The sequence below is a fragment of the Falco peregrinus genome, chromosome 4 (genome assembly GCF_023634155.1).
Source record: "Falco peregrinus isolate bFalPer1 chromosome 4, bFalPer1.pri, whole genome shotgun sequence".
Classification (NCBI taxonomy): Eukaryota; Metazoa; Chordata; class Aves; order Falconiformes; family Falconidae; genus Falco; species Falco peregrinus.
In genome coordinates, this window is record NC_073724.1 from 60,134,329 (window position 1) to 60,147,566 (window position 13,238).

At 41.2% G+C, this 13,238-nt stretch overlaps 2 protein-coding genes across 5 annotated transcripts; one reads left to right on the forward strand and one right to left on the reverse strand.

The window, feature by feature from the left end:
- Window positions 1-465: 465 nt before the first annotated feature.
- Window positions 466-8,510, reverse strand: ABHD13 (abhydrolase domain containing 13). 4 transcript variants are annotated; one of them, XM_055801961.1, is made up of 3 exons: window positions 8,376-8,510; window positions 6,703-6,738; window positions 466-1,688 (listed from the first exon to the last, which is right to left on the reverse strand). In XM_055801961.1, exon 3 carries the CDS (start codon window positions 1,651-1,653, stop codon window positions 640-642), a length of 1,014 nt encoding a protein of 337 aa, XP_055657936.1. In that variant the 5' UTR covers window positions 1,654-1,688; window positions 6,703-6,738; window positions 8,376-8,510; the 3' UTR covers window positions 466-639. The 4 variants fall into 4 exon arrangements, with proteins under 4 accessions (XP_055657936.1, XP_055657937.1, XP_005238425.1 ...); XM_055801962.1 differs by lacking the exon at window positions 6,703-6,738 and having other exon boundaries at window positions 8,376-8,507; XM_005238368.4 differs by lacking the exon at window positions 8,376-8,510 and having other exon boundaries at window positions 6,703-6,757.
- Window positions 8,511-8,605: 95 nt separating this feature from the next.
- LIG4 (DNA ligase 4) lies at window positions 8,606-12,988 on the forward strand. Its single transcript, XM_055801960.1, has 2 exons — window positions 8,606-8,753; window positions 9,374-12,988. The coding sequence occupies exon 2, from the start codon at window positions 9,388-9,390 to the stop codon at window positions 12,124-12,126; it is 2,739 nt and encodes a 912-aa protein (XP_055657935.1). The 5' UTR covers window positions 8,606-8,753; window positions 9,374-9,387; the 3' UTR covers window positions 12,127-12,988.
- The last annotated feature ends 250 nt before the right edge of the window (window positions 12,989-13,238 follow it).

Consider the following 13,238-nt stretch of genomic DNA (forward strand, 5'->3'; position numbering starts at 1 on the left):
AAATGAAAACATGGAAAGTGTCTTTTCCTCTTCAGTTGTAGTTTGAAAAATATATATATATGTGCATAACCATAAAAAACAGTAATAACCCAGGATAGTATACCTGTAAGTATACTCTACCATTAATGTTATTTTATATTATTTAGCACATTGAAGACTTCCCACCTTGCATAATATCAAATTTCAAGGAATAGAACACTAATCTCATGCATGGCACACTTTAAATAAACTCTAAGAGAAGCAACAAATCATTGTGCTAACCATGACTGTCCAAAAAGCTCACACATACAGCAGCAAATACTGAAGAGCCTCCTCTTGTTCTAAACTAATACATTCTGTACTACTTTTGTAGCAAGTTCCTTTAATGGCATCCGTTGCACATATCAAACAAATGGAATATATGGACAGAGGTACCAAAAAAGTACAAGAAAGATGGAAAATGGATCATTTACAATGCTACAAATGTAAAAGTTATCTGGAACTTTTTAATAAAGCATCAGACCTTTCCAAGTTTAATTTCACCCTTTAGGCAAGTACAGACATGACATACATTTAAAAATGGACATTCTTTTACCACTTTACACAAATCAAGGTACAGTGCAGGAACTCCCCCCACCCCACTCCAACGAAGAATATCAATTATATTATTGTTACATTAGATGAAGTTTTCGCCATTTCTTCAGGGGAGTGACTCTTTATTACTTCTTTGATGAACTGTTCAAGGGCAGTGAAATAACCCTGGCACTGCCAAGTGTCATTATGAGTTCCATCAGGAAATATCGCCAATCTCTTAGTCCGAGCTGGGGATAATTCATAAAGTTGCTTCATCATAACTGGTGGAATTAACTGGTCAGATAACCCAGAGATGAAAAGAGAAGGCATTCTGCACTGAGAGATTTTTCTGTAGGACAGAAATTTATTTTTGTAGCACCATAAAGGAAGATACCTCATTGGAAAGAAAGAAAACAAAGTGCTGGCCATGTATGGGATGCTAAGAAAGGTGTTCTCCACCACGATGGCAGAAATCCTATGGGAATTTTCAGAAGCTAAGTGAATAGCTACTGCTCCCCCCAAGGAACGGCCAAAAAGAAAAATTTTTGTTTTATCAAGATCAGATCGAGTCATCACATAGTCTAACACAGCCTCAGAATCTAAGTACAAACCTTCTTCACTTGCTTCTCCTTCACTTTTTCCATACCCTCTATAATCGACAAGAATTAAGTTTACTTTCAGGTTTACCAGCATTAACAAAGCATTTGGCAACCTGTGGCCGATGTTGCCTGCATTCCCATGAAAGTAAATGATGGTTGGAGAATATGCTGCATTGTCCCCTGTGTATCTCAGCAGAATAAGATTGAGAAGAACTCCATCTTTGGTTTTGATGAAGATATTTTCATGTGGTATACCAGTAGGCATAGGAACATAAAGGCGTGATGAAGAGGGCTGTTCAGGAAAGTAAAGCAGCACATCCTGGAATTTATATAATATACCCGCTATTGATACAAATATTAATATAAGTAGTATAATGCCTCCATACAAGTGAAAAGTTACTATCAAGGGTAGAAGACAAATGCGGCAGAGACTCCAAGACCAGGAAGCCAAAGCTAGTAGCCATCTTTTAACAAAGGTCCAAAGTATCCATGACTTTTCCATTGTAGAAGTCAGTGATCTTTTACTCCAAGCAAATCCTGAAAAAAACCCCAAACATACATGTATAAATATAGGAGAAAGAAAAAGGAAGCGATTTAAGCATTCATACTTGCAGAATATTAGTGGCAAGTCAATACATTAAAGCAAAAACATCAATCTTAGTGGTAAACTCCCTCTGATTTTTTGGAAACCATCCAACTCTGTAGAACAAGCAGAAAGGCAATCATAAGGAAAAGGCTTTAGAGCTCTTCAAAATCCCATTTACATTACTTCAGCAGGCAAGGTTCACCAGCAGCACTAGAAAATTTTTTATTGGGACCATATGCTTTCCCCCAGTCTTCACTACCAACCAACAGAACAACCACACAGAGTGTTATCACCAGTTTGTCAAAACTTCTCATGTACGTATTTCTAGAATCCAGAGAACACAAACAAAAATAGCCCTTACTTTTAAGTTACTCCTGATTAAGACCATGAGGAGCACTCAATAAGCCTATGCGCTTCACTCTGCAGCCAGTGAAGGCTCACAATGCATACCAGATCTGCTGTATCTTGGCCGTCTTTCAGAATCTTTATCAACCACGATTACAGAGCATCACAAACAGGTCAGAAGAAGACTTCTCTAGAGTAAGATACCACAGTGCAGTTACACTCACGACAGCTGTTTTTCTATATTTGGATTGGTTCTTATTTATACTGATAGTTTTCCACTATCAGATTGGTAATCCTTATTAAATCTTCAGCTGAACGAAAGATTGCACCATCATAGAAGACCACTGAAAACAGTCAGCTAACTGCATTATCCTCTGATCAATGAAAATCACAACTGCTGAAAAGTCCAAACACGAAAACAGACTCATGACATACATGCAGCATAAGATGAGGAGAGTGATGTTACTGACAATGGGTTAAATCTTCTTTCACACCATAAGAAATAGTTATGTCTGACAGCACACACAAAATATCTCATTATTCACTGCTGGGTTCAAGTGTTGTATAGAAATAGGCAAAAACTGTCAAATCTACATGAGAACTACAGTAAATATTCAGTCAACACCAAGTTGAATAACCATACCGCCTGGAAGTGACAACACAAGCTCACTTGTTTAAGAATACTCTAAATTATATAGTAGATGATAATTACGGTTTAGACATACTCAAAGTTATAACCTCCTAAAATGATGGAGTGCAGTAAGAAGCACCCAAGCATTCAGTTAAGTCACAGGACCCACACCAAACTAAGCTCTATGGCCTAATACTACTGGAGAGGGCTGTAACTGCAGCAACCATCTTTGTAGGATCGAGTGATAGAAGGTAACCTCTGCACTCTACAAATATGATAAGCCCCTAAGATGACCAGGAAAAGTTGCCATCTCCAATTATTTTATGCAACAATTAGATATTAATCAGAAATCTGTTAAACCTTGTCACATATTAACCAAAGGCAATACAAAAATAAGCTATTATATAGTGCATCTACTCCAAAATATGTATTTCACTAGTTTTACAAAGGAGTCTAAACAGCAGGTATCCCAATAGTGTTCTCTCGTATTATTTATGAGCTCATGTTCCATATCCACATTCAAGTAGGCACAAATATTGTCTACATGAAAATTTAATTATTTTAATCCATTTCTCTAGTAAAGAAGTCACAGTAATTAAGAGACAGATAAAGCAGGTACTTTAATTTGTAAGAGAACTTCCTAACGAAGCTGACAAACATTTCCTGCATTACATTTCCAGAGTGTAAGAACACTGGGTTTTACTGTGTTATTATGCCTCTTGTTATCTATGCTATTCAAAACTTTGCTGAGACTCCAGAAATGCTTTCTAAACAAGACATTCATAAGAGACCCATCATTAAAAACAATTACTAAAACCCAAAGTAGCAATAAAAATCTTAAGGTGATTAAGTTTTGCAGATGGCTATCCCATATACGCTAAGGTTTACTATTTGAAGGCTGATACTTACAGCTGAATTCATAAGCCCCGTTAGTTTCACTTATGCACTGCTTTTATTTTCGTTTCAGTAGGGTAATATCAAAATGCTATATGATGAGATACTTCTGCTGCATGATTACTTCTAATATACACACAGGTACATAAAACCCCTTTGCTACTGGAGTGGCAGGCTCAATGCATCCTACAACTAGAACTCAACATATGGTAGTTAGCAGGAATGGTAAACTACACAGCCACAAACGTTTCATACTCACCTACATATATGAGTAAAGCTGACTACTCGGCACTAATGAACAACTACATAACTATTAATGTTTTCTTCACAGCTACATGAAACTTCACTAGTTCTGTCCATCTCCAGGCTGGAATCAGACCATGTCTCTTACTTGCATCTTACTGCAAGATTTGTTAGCTAGAGAACGAACATATGAGTTTCTCCTATGTTCTTCCCCACTTGCTTCCAATACTAACTGAAAAATCACTAGAAAGAAAAATAACGGTTTCTCAAACACACAGGCCTAGAAGAAACTCTAAACCAAGTCAGTACCAGCTCATCCTCAACAAAGCTACAAACCATGCTTTCTGTGGAGCCCAAAGTAGCAGGCCTTCCAAACATTATCTTGTTTGATGCGAACAATGGAAACCGATATAAACAGAACTAAACTCCCATGTAAAGGTTATAAATAAAAAGGGTAAGTTAATACAGTAATTTTCAGTAAACGATAAAGTGCCCCTCAACACTTTTTAAAGGGTATGAGATTTGAGACTGCTCAACATACTGCAAGACTAAACACACACACAAAAAAATCTCTTATTGGTATTCATTTCCCATTACTGTTCTGCTGGAACCTTAAAAACCTTTCAAACACTTTACAATATAACGTGATGATGCAAAACCCCTATGTTGAATTACAAAGAGCATGCATTGAAATCCTCCTGTATCTTTAATTTTTGTGATTAATAGGGTGTGAGAATAATCAGGGAAAGGGGGAGAGGATAGGGAAGGAACAGGAGAACAACATATTTAAGACTTTGATGTCTGAGCTGGTCAACCTGAGAAACAGACTGGACCCACCACCTGGAAAAACTTGTTTCTCTTTCTAGACAAGACTACAAGAATCACTTACAGACTTGCTCCGTAACTGCTTGATGTTCCAGTTAAGGCAACAAGTGTGAACCTCTTTACATCTTCTAAAAGACAGTATTTTAATTAATTTGTCATATGACTAGTTACTACTACTTTTTTAAATGGTTGACTGTTCAACAGTATTATCTGTTATATTGCCTTCTACTGTCAGAAGTATCACAGCTCTACAGAGAGATGGCATGAAGCATCACCCATATATTAGATGGGGACAACTGGAACCAAGGGAACTCAGCAAGCTGGCCAGTGCCAGGCTAGTAGAAATTCTGTTTCAGCCAGGGAAATAAGGTTTCTCTACAAATTTCCTTTTCAAATCTCCTAGATAACACATTAACCCAGGGGTCCTGAAACTACGGCCCACCGGCTGGATACGGCCCCCAAGGGTCCTCAATCTGGCCCCCAGTATTTACAGAAACCCCTCACCCACCCACCCCTGCTGGGGGGGGGGGGGGTGGAACCAAGCAGCCGCAGATGACTGCCTGCCACTGCATCCGCTCACCGGCCCCCTGGTTAAGAAGTTTGAGGAGCCCTGCATTAACCCCTTGAAAATCATCCTTGCTTTACTAAAAACCCCCTTTTTTTGAAAGAACATTATATTGCAGCACTATATTTCAAACAGTCATCATAACTTCGCCAATGACAAAGTCTTCCTATAACAAGAAGTGACAATCCATTTTACAGCATAAACATAACAGTATTTATAACCGCTGATTATTGAAACTAAGTTAGAGGGTTTGAAAACAAGCATAAGGGATATTTTGGGGTTTTGGTTTGTTGGGTTTTTAACTTGTCATGAAAGCCAATGTCTGTGACAAATACACAAGTCATTAAGAGCAGAAGCATATAGTTTTATCTTGTAGATGTTTTCCTAAGTAACTTACATTAATGGAAACTCCTACATAAGCTGTTCTTGTTCTTAGCTACTCTTAGTACTAGAAAATGTTTTCTAATACTTAACAGGAAGGGAGACTTAGTAAATTAAATTCTTCACTTCTACGTCAATGCTTATTAACTTTCAAATATGTAACCTACCTTCAATTTCTCCAGACTATATAAACTCAGTTCCTCTGTATTCTCCTTACAGATGATGTTTTCTTAGTCACATATATGATCAGAGGTTTTTCCTCTAGCATCTACCTGCTTCACATTTCCTCCTGTCCCTCTGATAAATGCTGTATTATTAAGGTTAGCCTTTGTGAATGCTGGTGGTTCTCACAAGTGCCTTGTTGATGATGCTTGTGAACATTAGAAATAAGTAGAAGACAACGTTGAAATACAAAGTTCTGTTGTGGAAACCATTAACACAGAACAACAATGCATCCCAATTCAACATTAAGACCTAACAAAAGTCAGGTTTAGACAGACTGCTGCTGTACCCTTGGCTTAAAGGCCATTAAAGACCAGTTCAGTTTACACAGCCACAGCACTGTACTGCCTCTCAAAACAGAAATTTAATTAGGAAGTGATGAGTTTTACTTTTACGCCACAGGGATATACACATGTGTAGATCTGTCCACACGTATCTGTATCTATACATTTTACATCTCCCACTGCTGAATCCACAGTGCAGGAATTATTGCAGAGCTCTACGTTTTATCAGGTGAGTGACAAATCTCACAATAAAGTAGCTACTGAAAAACGTAAATCACTCATAACAACAAAAATTCTGAGGGAAAAAGCTGAAGTCTTTATGATCAAGACATATAATAATATTTTGCTGTGCCCTAATGCTATTCTTAAACAGTTCACATCACTATCAACTGAAGATCATAAACCACTCAACTGCATACTTAAAGTAGTTGGGAACAATTTTTCATTCATTTTTAATGGCAGTTGAAATTACTCTTTTACTCGCCACAAATTCTGTCTTATTTTTTTGTCTTTGTCAAAATTTTTAATATTAAAAAGTGCTATTTTAATATACTAATACATTATAAAACATTTACCTTTGGATGTGATGATTTCCCAGGCTTCATCTCTGCCTGAAAGACAATTCCATTTATGAACTTTGAGTAAAACTGCTTTTGAATTACACACATAATTACTGTTTGTCTTCAGCTACCTACAAGAAAATTAAGAAGTGCTAACTGCCAACACCCTTGGAAATTACATCTACTTTACTGATGAAACCATGCATACCAAGTTTGTGCTCCTCCTATCAAGCTCAGCTTGTTTGAAACATCTGTTAAACTTGAAAACAACATCTTCTAGTGAAGTTCAAGAATCACATCAAAGTGTCCTGGACTATACATAAAATACACAGTATAAAACATACACAGCACAAAGTTATGAGACATTTACATTGCCTCCTTAAAGTTAACTTTTAGTGTATGAGCAGCCTTGAAGTTAGTGCCAAGAAACAGCTGCTTTCTCATTAGAAGAGCTTTGAAACACAAGAGTTAGTTTTAACACTTGCTGCTGTCCTTTGGATTTCACATTTTCAAACGAACAGAGGTATTTCTTAGGAACACAGAGAAACACGTTTCTTATTAAGACAGTTTCCTCCTTCTGCACTTCCTTCCCATAAACTCTACTGCCTTCAGACACAGACAAGGTTAACAGAAGCTTTACATTTACTCATATTTATTCAGAAGACTTCTGTAAGTATAAATATTAAGTCCTCAACTGTAAAAAAAGTAGTTTCAGACGGGGAACTAATCTGGAAGAAAGCCTTCAAGCTTAGGAAAGGCAGGAAAACACACACTTCCTCAGCACTAAAATCTTGCAGAGACTCTCATTAAAAATAAAATAAAACAGCAAAGTAGCTACTCCTAACCAAGGAAAAAGCAGGCTAAGAACAACTCAAGTGTCACACATTTAAGGGCTCTGGCTCAGCTGTCCTACTTATTTCAATCAGCAAACTTCCACAGTTCTCTGAATCAAGTAGTACATACTTGTAATTTAAAGTACTCTCCCCCTAACTTTGTACACTTCCTCTCCCAAATGAACAATCTTAATGAACCTTACAAGCACATCTCGAATTATGACAGTACTTTGCCAGAAAACCAAAACAACAACAAACCAAGAACGGTTATCACTTTAGAGCCTTAGCTTTCTAGCAAGCGTGGCCTCCTAAAACATACTAATTTCCAAGCACGTTAAATTTTTACGTAAAAAGAAACATCCCGCTCAGCTTTTTCGATATATTCACTTGTGACATTAAGCAACATTAAAGTTCACATCCACCCCATCTTCTACGAGCATCCTGGTTTGCAGAACTTGTTTCGCATGGCGGCGGAGACAAACGAAACACCAGCGCAAGGTCTTGCTGGAAGGTGCAAAAGCTCTGCCGGGGCTTGGCAGGAAAGCACCTCAAGGAACTTTTGACGGCGCTGCCAATGCAGCGGTTCCTCGGGAGACGTGCCGGCAGGCCAGCACAGCAGCCGCCCCCCACCCGCGGCCACTCCTGCGCAGGGACGAGCCGCACTTAGGCACGGCGAGATCCCAAACACCGCAGCTAACCCACGCCTGCCGTCCGCCCCGCTCCGCTCCGCTCCCGCCCCCGCCCGCCACGTCGCGGCCTTCCAGGGCCCGGGCCGGGCCGGCCCAGCAACCCCCTCGACCCCAGCACCCCACCGCGGGCCGGCGCCTGCCCGAAGCGGGGCGAGACGAGACCCACCCGCCGCATCCTCCCGCGGGGCTGGGGCCGCCGCCGGCAGCGCCTCAGGCCAGCGCACACCCCGACGCGCAACTTCAACCACCGCTCCTTCCGAGGCAGGAAGTCACACCGGAGCGGCTTCCGCTTCCGGGTCAGGGCCGCCCGCCCTCCTCTTGCCTCCGCGCCTTCCCCCGACCCCGGCTCCGCCAGCGCTTCCCCGCCGCCGCCGCAACTGCGCAGGCGCGGCCGCCGCCGCCGCGATAGCCGGGGCCTCCCCGCGCGGACGGAACCACCGTCCCCGCGGGGGAGCGGGGCCGCGCGTCACCGGGGCGCTTTTCCCCTTCCGGGGCGGAGGGCGGCCGGTGTCACCCCCGGCTCCGCAGGCACCTTCGCTTCCTCGTAAGTCTCCTTTAGGGGTGCCCGTGCCCCCGCCGTCCCACCGGTCTCCCCCCCGTCTTCCTGTTTGTCCGCTCCAGGGAGGGGGCGACGGCCGCGGAGCGGAAGATGCCCGCCGGTGCTGTCTGTTGCACCCCGCCCCGTGTCCATGGCAATGCCGTAGCGGTGCGGGGGGGCGGCACCGGGAGCGCCCGGCCGCTCGGCCCTCACCGGGAGCGGCGCCGGCCTCGTAGAGCCCCGCTCCCTCCGCGCTGCCCGTGGCGGGCCCCTCGGCAGCCGGGGTGCGGCGGGAGCCGGCGGGGGGGTGTCGGGGAGGGGCCGCGCTCCGGGGGAGGGAACTGTCACCCTCCGAGCGGTGGAACTGTCACCCTCCGAGCGGTGGCGGAGGGGCGCGCGGTGCCGGCTCCCGCCCCCGAGCTGCCTGTGCTGCGGCCGGGCGGCGGAGCCTCACCCTTAACTGCGGGGAGTGGGACCAGCTGGCGGCCCCTAAGTAACGGTACCAGTTAAATCCTAATTAGAAAACAGAAAATCAATAAATCCTAATTAGAGATTTTTTTGTTTTGAGGTGGATTAGCATGCTGGCGGTTTCTTTCTCCACAACTGTGTACTTTTTTTGTTCTTAGTGAAAAACGCACTCATGGCTTCCGCACCTGCTTCGCAGCCCTCTCCTAAAAAAACGGTGGCTTCTCGAGTGCCTTTTGCGGATTTGTGTTCTACTCTAGAGCGAATACAGCAGTGTAAATCTCGCCCGGAGAAAACAAAATATTTCAAGGATTTCCTGGATTCCTGGAGAAAATTCCATGATGCTCTTCACCAAAATGAGAAAGATGTCACAGATTCTTTTTACCCAGCAATGCGACTTATTCTTCCACACTTGGAAAGAGAAAGGATGGCATACGGGATTAAAGAAACTATGCTTGCGAAGCTGTATATTGAACTGCTTAATTTACCAAAAGACGGAAAAGATGCTGCAAAGCTTTTAAATTACAGAGCACCTGCTGGCTCACGTGTAGATGCTGGAGATTTTGCAATGATTGCGTACTTCGTATTAAAACCTAGGAGCCCAAAACAAGGCAGACTGACAATAGAACAAGTCAATGAACACTTAGACACAATAGCTAACAATAATGCTGCTAAAAACAAGGGTCTGTTAAAGAAAAGTCTTCTTCAGTTAATTACCCAGAGCACAGCACTGGAACAAAAATGGCTCATCCGGATGATTATAAAGGATCTAAAGCTTGGTGTTAGTCAGCAAACTATATTTTCCATTTTTCATCCTGATGCTGCTGAATTACACAATGTCACAACTGATTTGGAAAAAGTTTGCAGACAACTGCATGATCCCTCTGTCTCACTTAGTGATGTTTCTATCACGTTGTTTTCTGCCTTTAAACCAATGCTTGCTGCGATTGCTGATGTCCAGCAAATTGAGAAACAAATGAATAACCAGCTGTTCTACATAGAAACTAAGCTGGATGGTGAACGTATGCAGATGCACAAAGATGGAGATGTGTATAAATATTTTTCCCGAAATGGGTTTGACTATACTCAGCAGTTTGGCGCCTCCCCCCTTGATGGTTCATTAACGCCGTTTATTCATAAGATATTTAAGAGCAATATACAGAATTGCATTCTCGATGGTGAAATGATGGCTTACAATCCTGAGACACAAACCTTTATGCAAAAAGGGAACAGGTTTGACATAAAAAGAATGATGGAGGACTCTGATCTGCAGACCTGCTTCTGTGTGTTTGATGTATTGATGGTTAATGATGAGAAGTTGGGGCATGAAGTACTAAGCAAAAGATATGAAATCTTAAGTAGCGTATTTACCCCAGTAACGGGCAGGATACATGTTGTACATAAAAAAAGTGCCAGAACAAGAAAAGAAGTAATTGATGCTTTAAATGAAGCAATAGATAACAGAGAGGAAGGGATTATGGTGAAAGATCCCATGTCCACCTACAAGCCTGACAAACGTGGGGAAGGCTGGTTAAAAATCAAGCCAGAATATGTCAATGGGTTGATGGATGAACTAGACCTTTTAATTGTTGGTGGTTACTGGGGGACGGGCGCACGTGGTGGAATGATGTCTCATTTTCTGTGCGCTATTGCAGAAACACCCCCTCCAAATGAAAAACCTTCCATTTTCCACTCTATTTGTCGTGTTGGCTCTGGCTATACTATGAAGGAATTGCATGATCTGGGTTTGAAACTGGCTAAACACTGGAAGCCCTACCATAGGAGGGATCCTCCCTGTAACATTTTGTGTGGAACTGAAAAACCTGAAATGTACATTGAACCTTGCAACTCTGTCATAGTTCAGATCAAGGCAGCCGAGATTGTTACCAGTGATATGTACAAAACTGAGTGCACTTTGAGATTCCCCCGGATTGAGAAGATAAGAGAGGACAAAGAATGGTACGAGTGCATGACTTCAGACATGTTAGAAGACCTCAGACGCAAAGCAGAAGGGAAGCTGGCATCTAAGCACCTTCATATAGATGATTATAATAAGCCACAAGAGAAAAAAAGGAAAACTGTATCAAAGGTGAGGAAGATAATTGGAATAGCCGAGCAATTTAAAGCTCCTGATCTTTCTAGTGTAAACAAGGTTTCAAGTGTATTTGAAGATATTGAGTTTTGTGTTATGACAGGAACGGGAAAATACTCAAAGTCTGAACTGGAAAGCAGAATAGCCGAATGTGGTGGCAGTGTGGTACAGAACCCAGGGCTGGATACTTACTGTGTCATTGTAGGAACTGAGAACGTCAGAGTGAAAAATATCATTGCTTCCAACAAATACGATGTGGTGAGGGCAGAGTGGATCCTTCAGTGTTTACAACACAAAATGCTGGTGCCTTGGCAGCCAGCCTTTATGATTCACATGTCTCCTGACACAAAAGAAGATTTTGCTCGTGAGTATGATTGTTACGGAGACAGCTACACAGCAGACACAGATGTTGCACAACTGAAGGAAGTGTTCTCAAGAATGAAAGACAATAAGATGATGCTTTTGGAGAAGATTGCAGAGTTAGAAGAACGTTATTCATGGAACAGCTGTCAGCTCAGTATATTCAGAGGAAACACTATTTATGTGGACTTTTATGCTGTTGTTAATGAGCCCAGAACAAAAATCCATGGAACAACACTATCAATTAGAGCTTTGGAGCTCCGTTTTTATGGTGCAAAAGTAGTTCCTCACCTTGAAGAGGGTGTCTCGCATATTGTTATAGGAGAAGATCATTCCCGGGTAGAAGAGATGAAAGCACTCAGGAGAACATTTGGGAAAAAATTTAAAATTGTATCTGAGCTGTGGGTAATACAGTCAGTGGAGGAGGGAGTTCCAAAGAATGAAAACCAGTACTTGATTTAAAGTAGGTTTTTAAGCTTGGAGCAAAAGCGTTCTTGTTGGCATGACTGGATTTGGATATTATGAGGTTGCCTTAAATTTTTGTGTGTGTTTTCATGTCTGTTTAAAGCTGTCTCTGGCTGAAGAAAAACGCTATTGTGGAAATTAGAGGAAGGCTTTCAATTACAGTATTGCGGAAGCAAGAGCATGCTAAGCTATGTTGGAGGAGAAAAAACCCACAAATTAATAATGTAAGCCTTTTACTTCACAAACTCGTCTCAGGAGAGAGCTAATATTTTACATAAGAGAATTCCTAGCTATTAATAGTGCTTGCCTCCATTTTCAAAATGGAGGCAGTAATTTATTATTTTATGGAGATTCTACATTTAAGATATTGTTTATTTATCAATTTACAATCACATTCATGTTTTTATGGAATTGTTGTGTGTATATTCCATATGCTATAGAATTCAGTAATTTATAAACCTTGTACTGTTTTAATTTATTTACATTGTTTTTAGCATTGAGCCTCACACAGCCTCAGTAGCACTTTGGTTTTAGGATATTGCATTGATCCCATGGTTTTTTTTTATGTAAATAACTATTGTGAAATAGAACCTGAAGTTCTGATTGAGGTGCTAATGAATTAATAATGATATATATATATATATATGTAGAGTATTAATCACTTAAAAACTGTAACAATCTCCTGTGCTCATTGCAGTTAAACTCTGAAGTGCTACAGGGCTAGGTTTTTACTCTTAACTATCAGTTTATCTTTCAAAATATATTTCATAAGCTATTTGAGCAATGCAGTATTAATTTCCAAATATCCACTTCAACGTATATTTTTTTCAATTACTAAATAAAATCTGTTTTTAAAGTCTGCCGGGTGTTTTTTTTAATGAGGGAGAACTGTTGAAAGCACAAAACTTAGTTCCTGATTTTTACTCTGTTAAATAATTTATGCATTAACCTTGAGGGAAGGAAGGTTGAGGCCTTTGTTGTTATGTCAATACTGGTTTCAAATAGAACTGCTGTTGGGCTGATCACACAGAAATAGGGTTTGGCTGACCTGTTTCTTTGATCATTTTTCTGGTTCTGTTCATATAAAAAAATTACTGTAAAAAGAACTG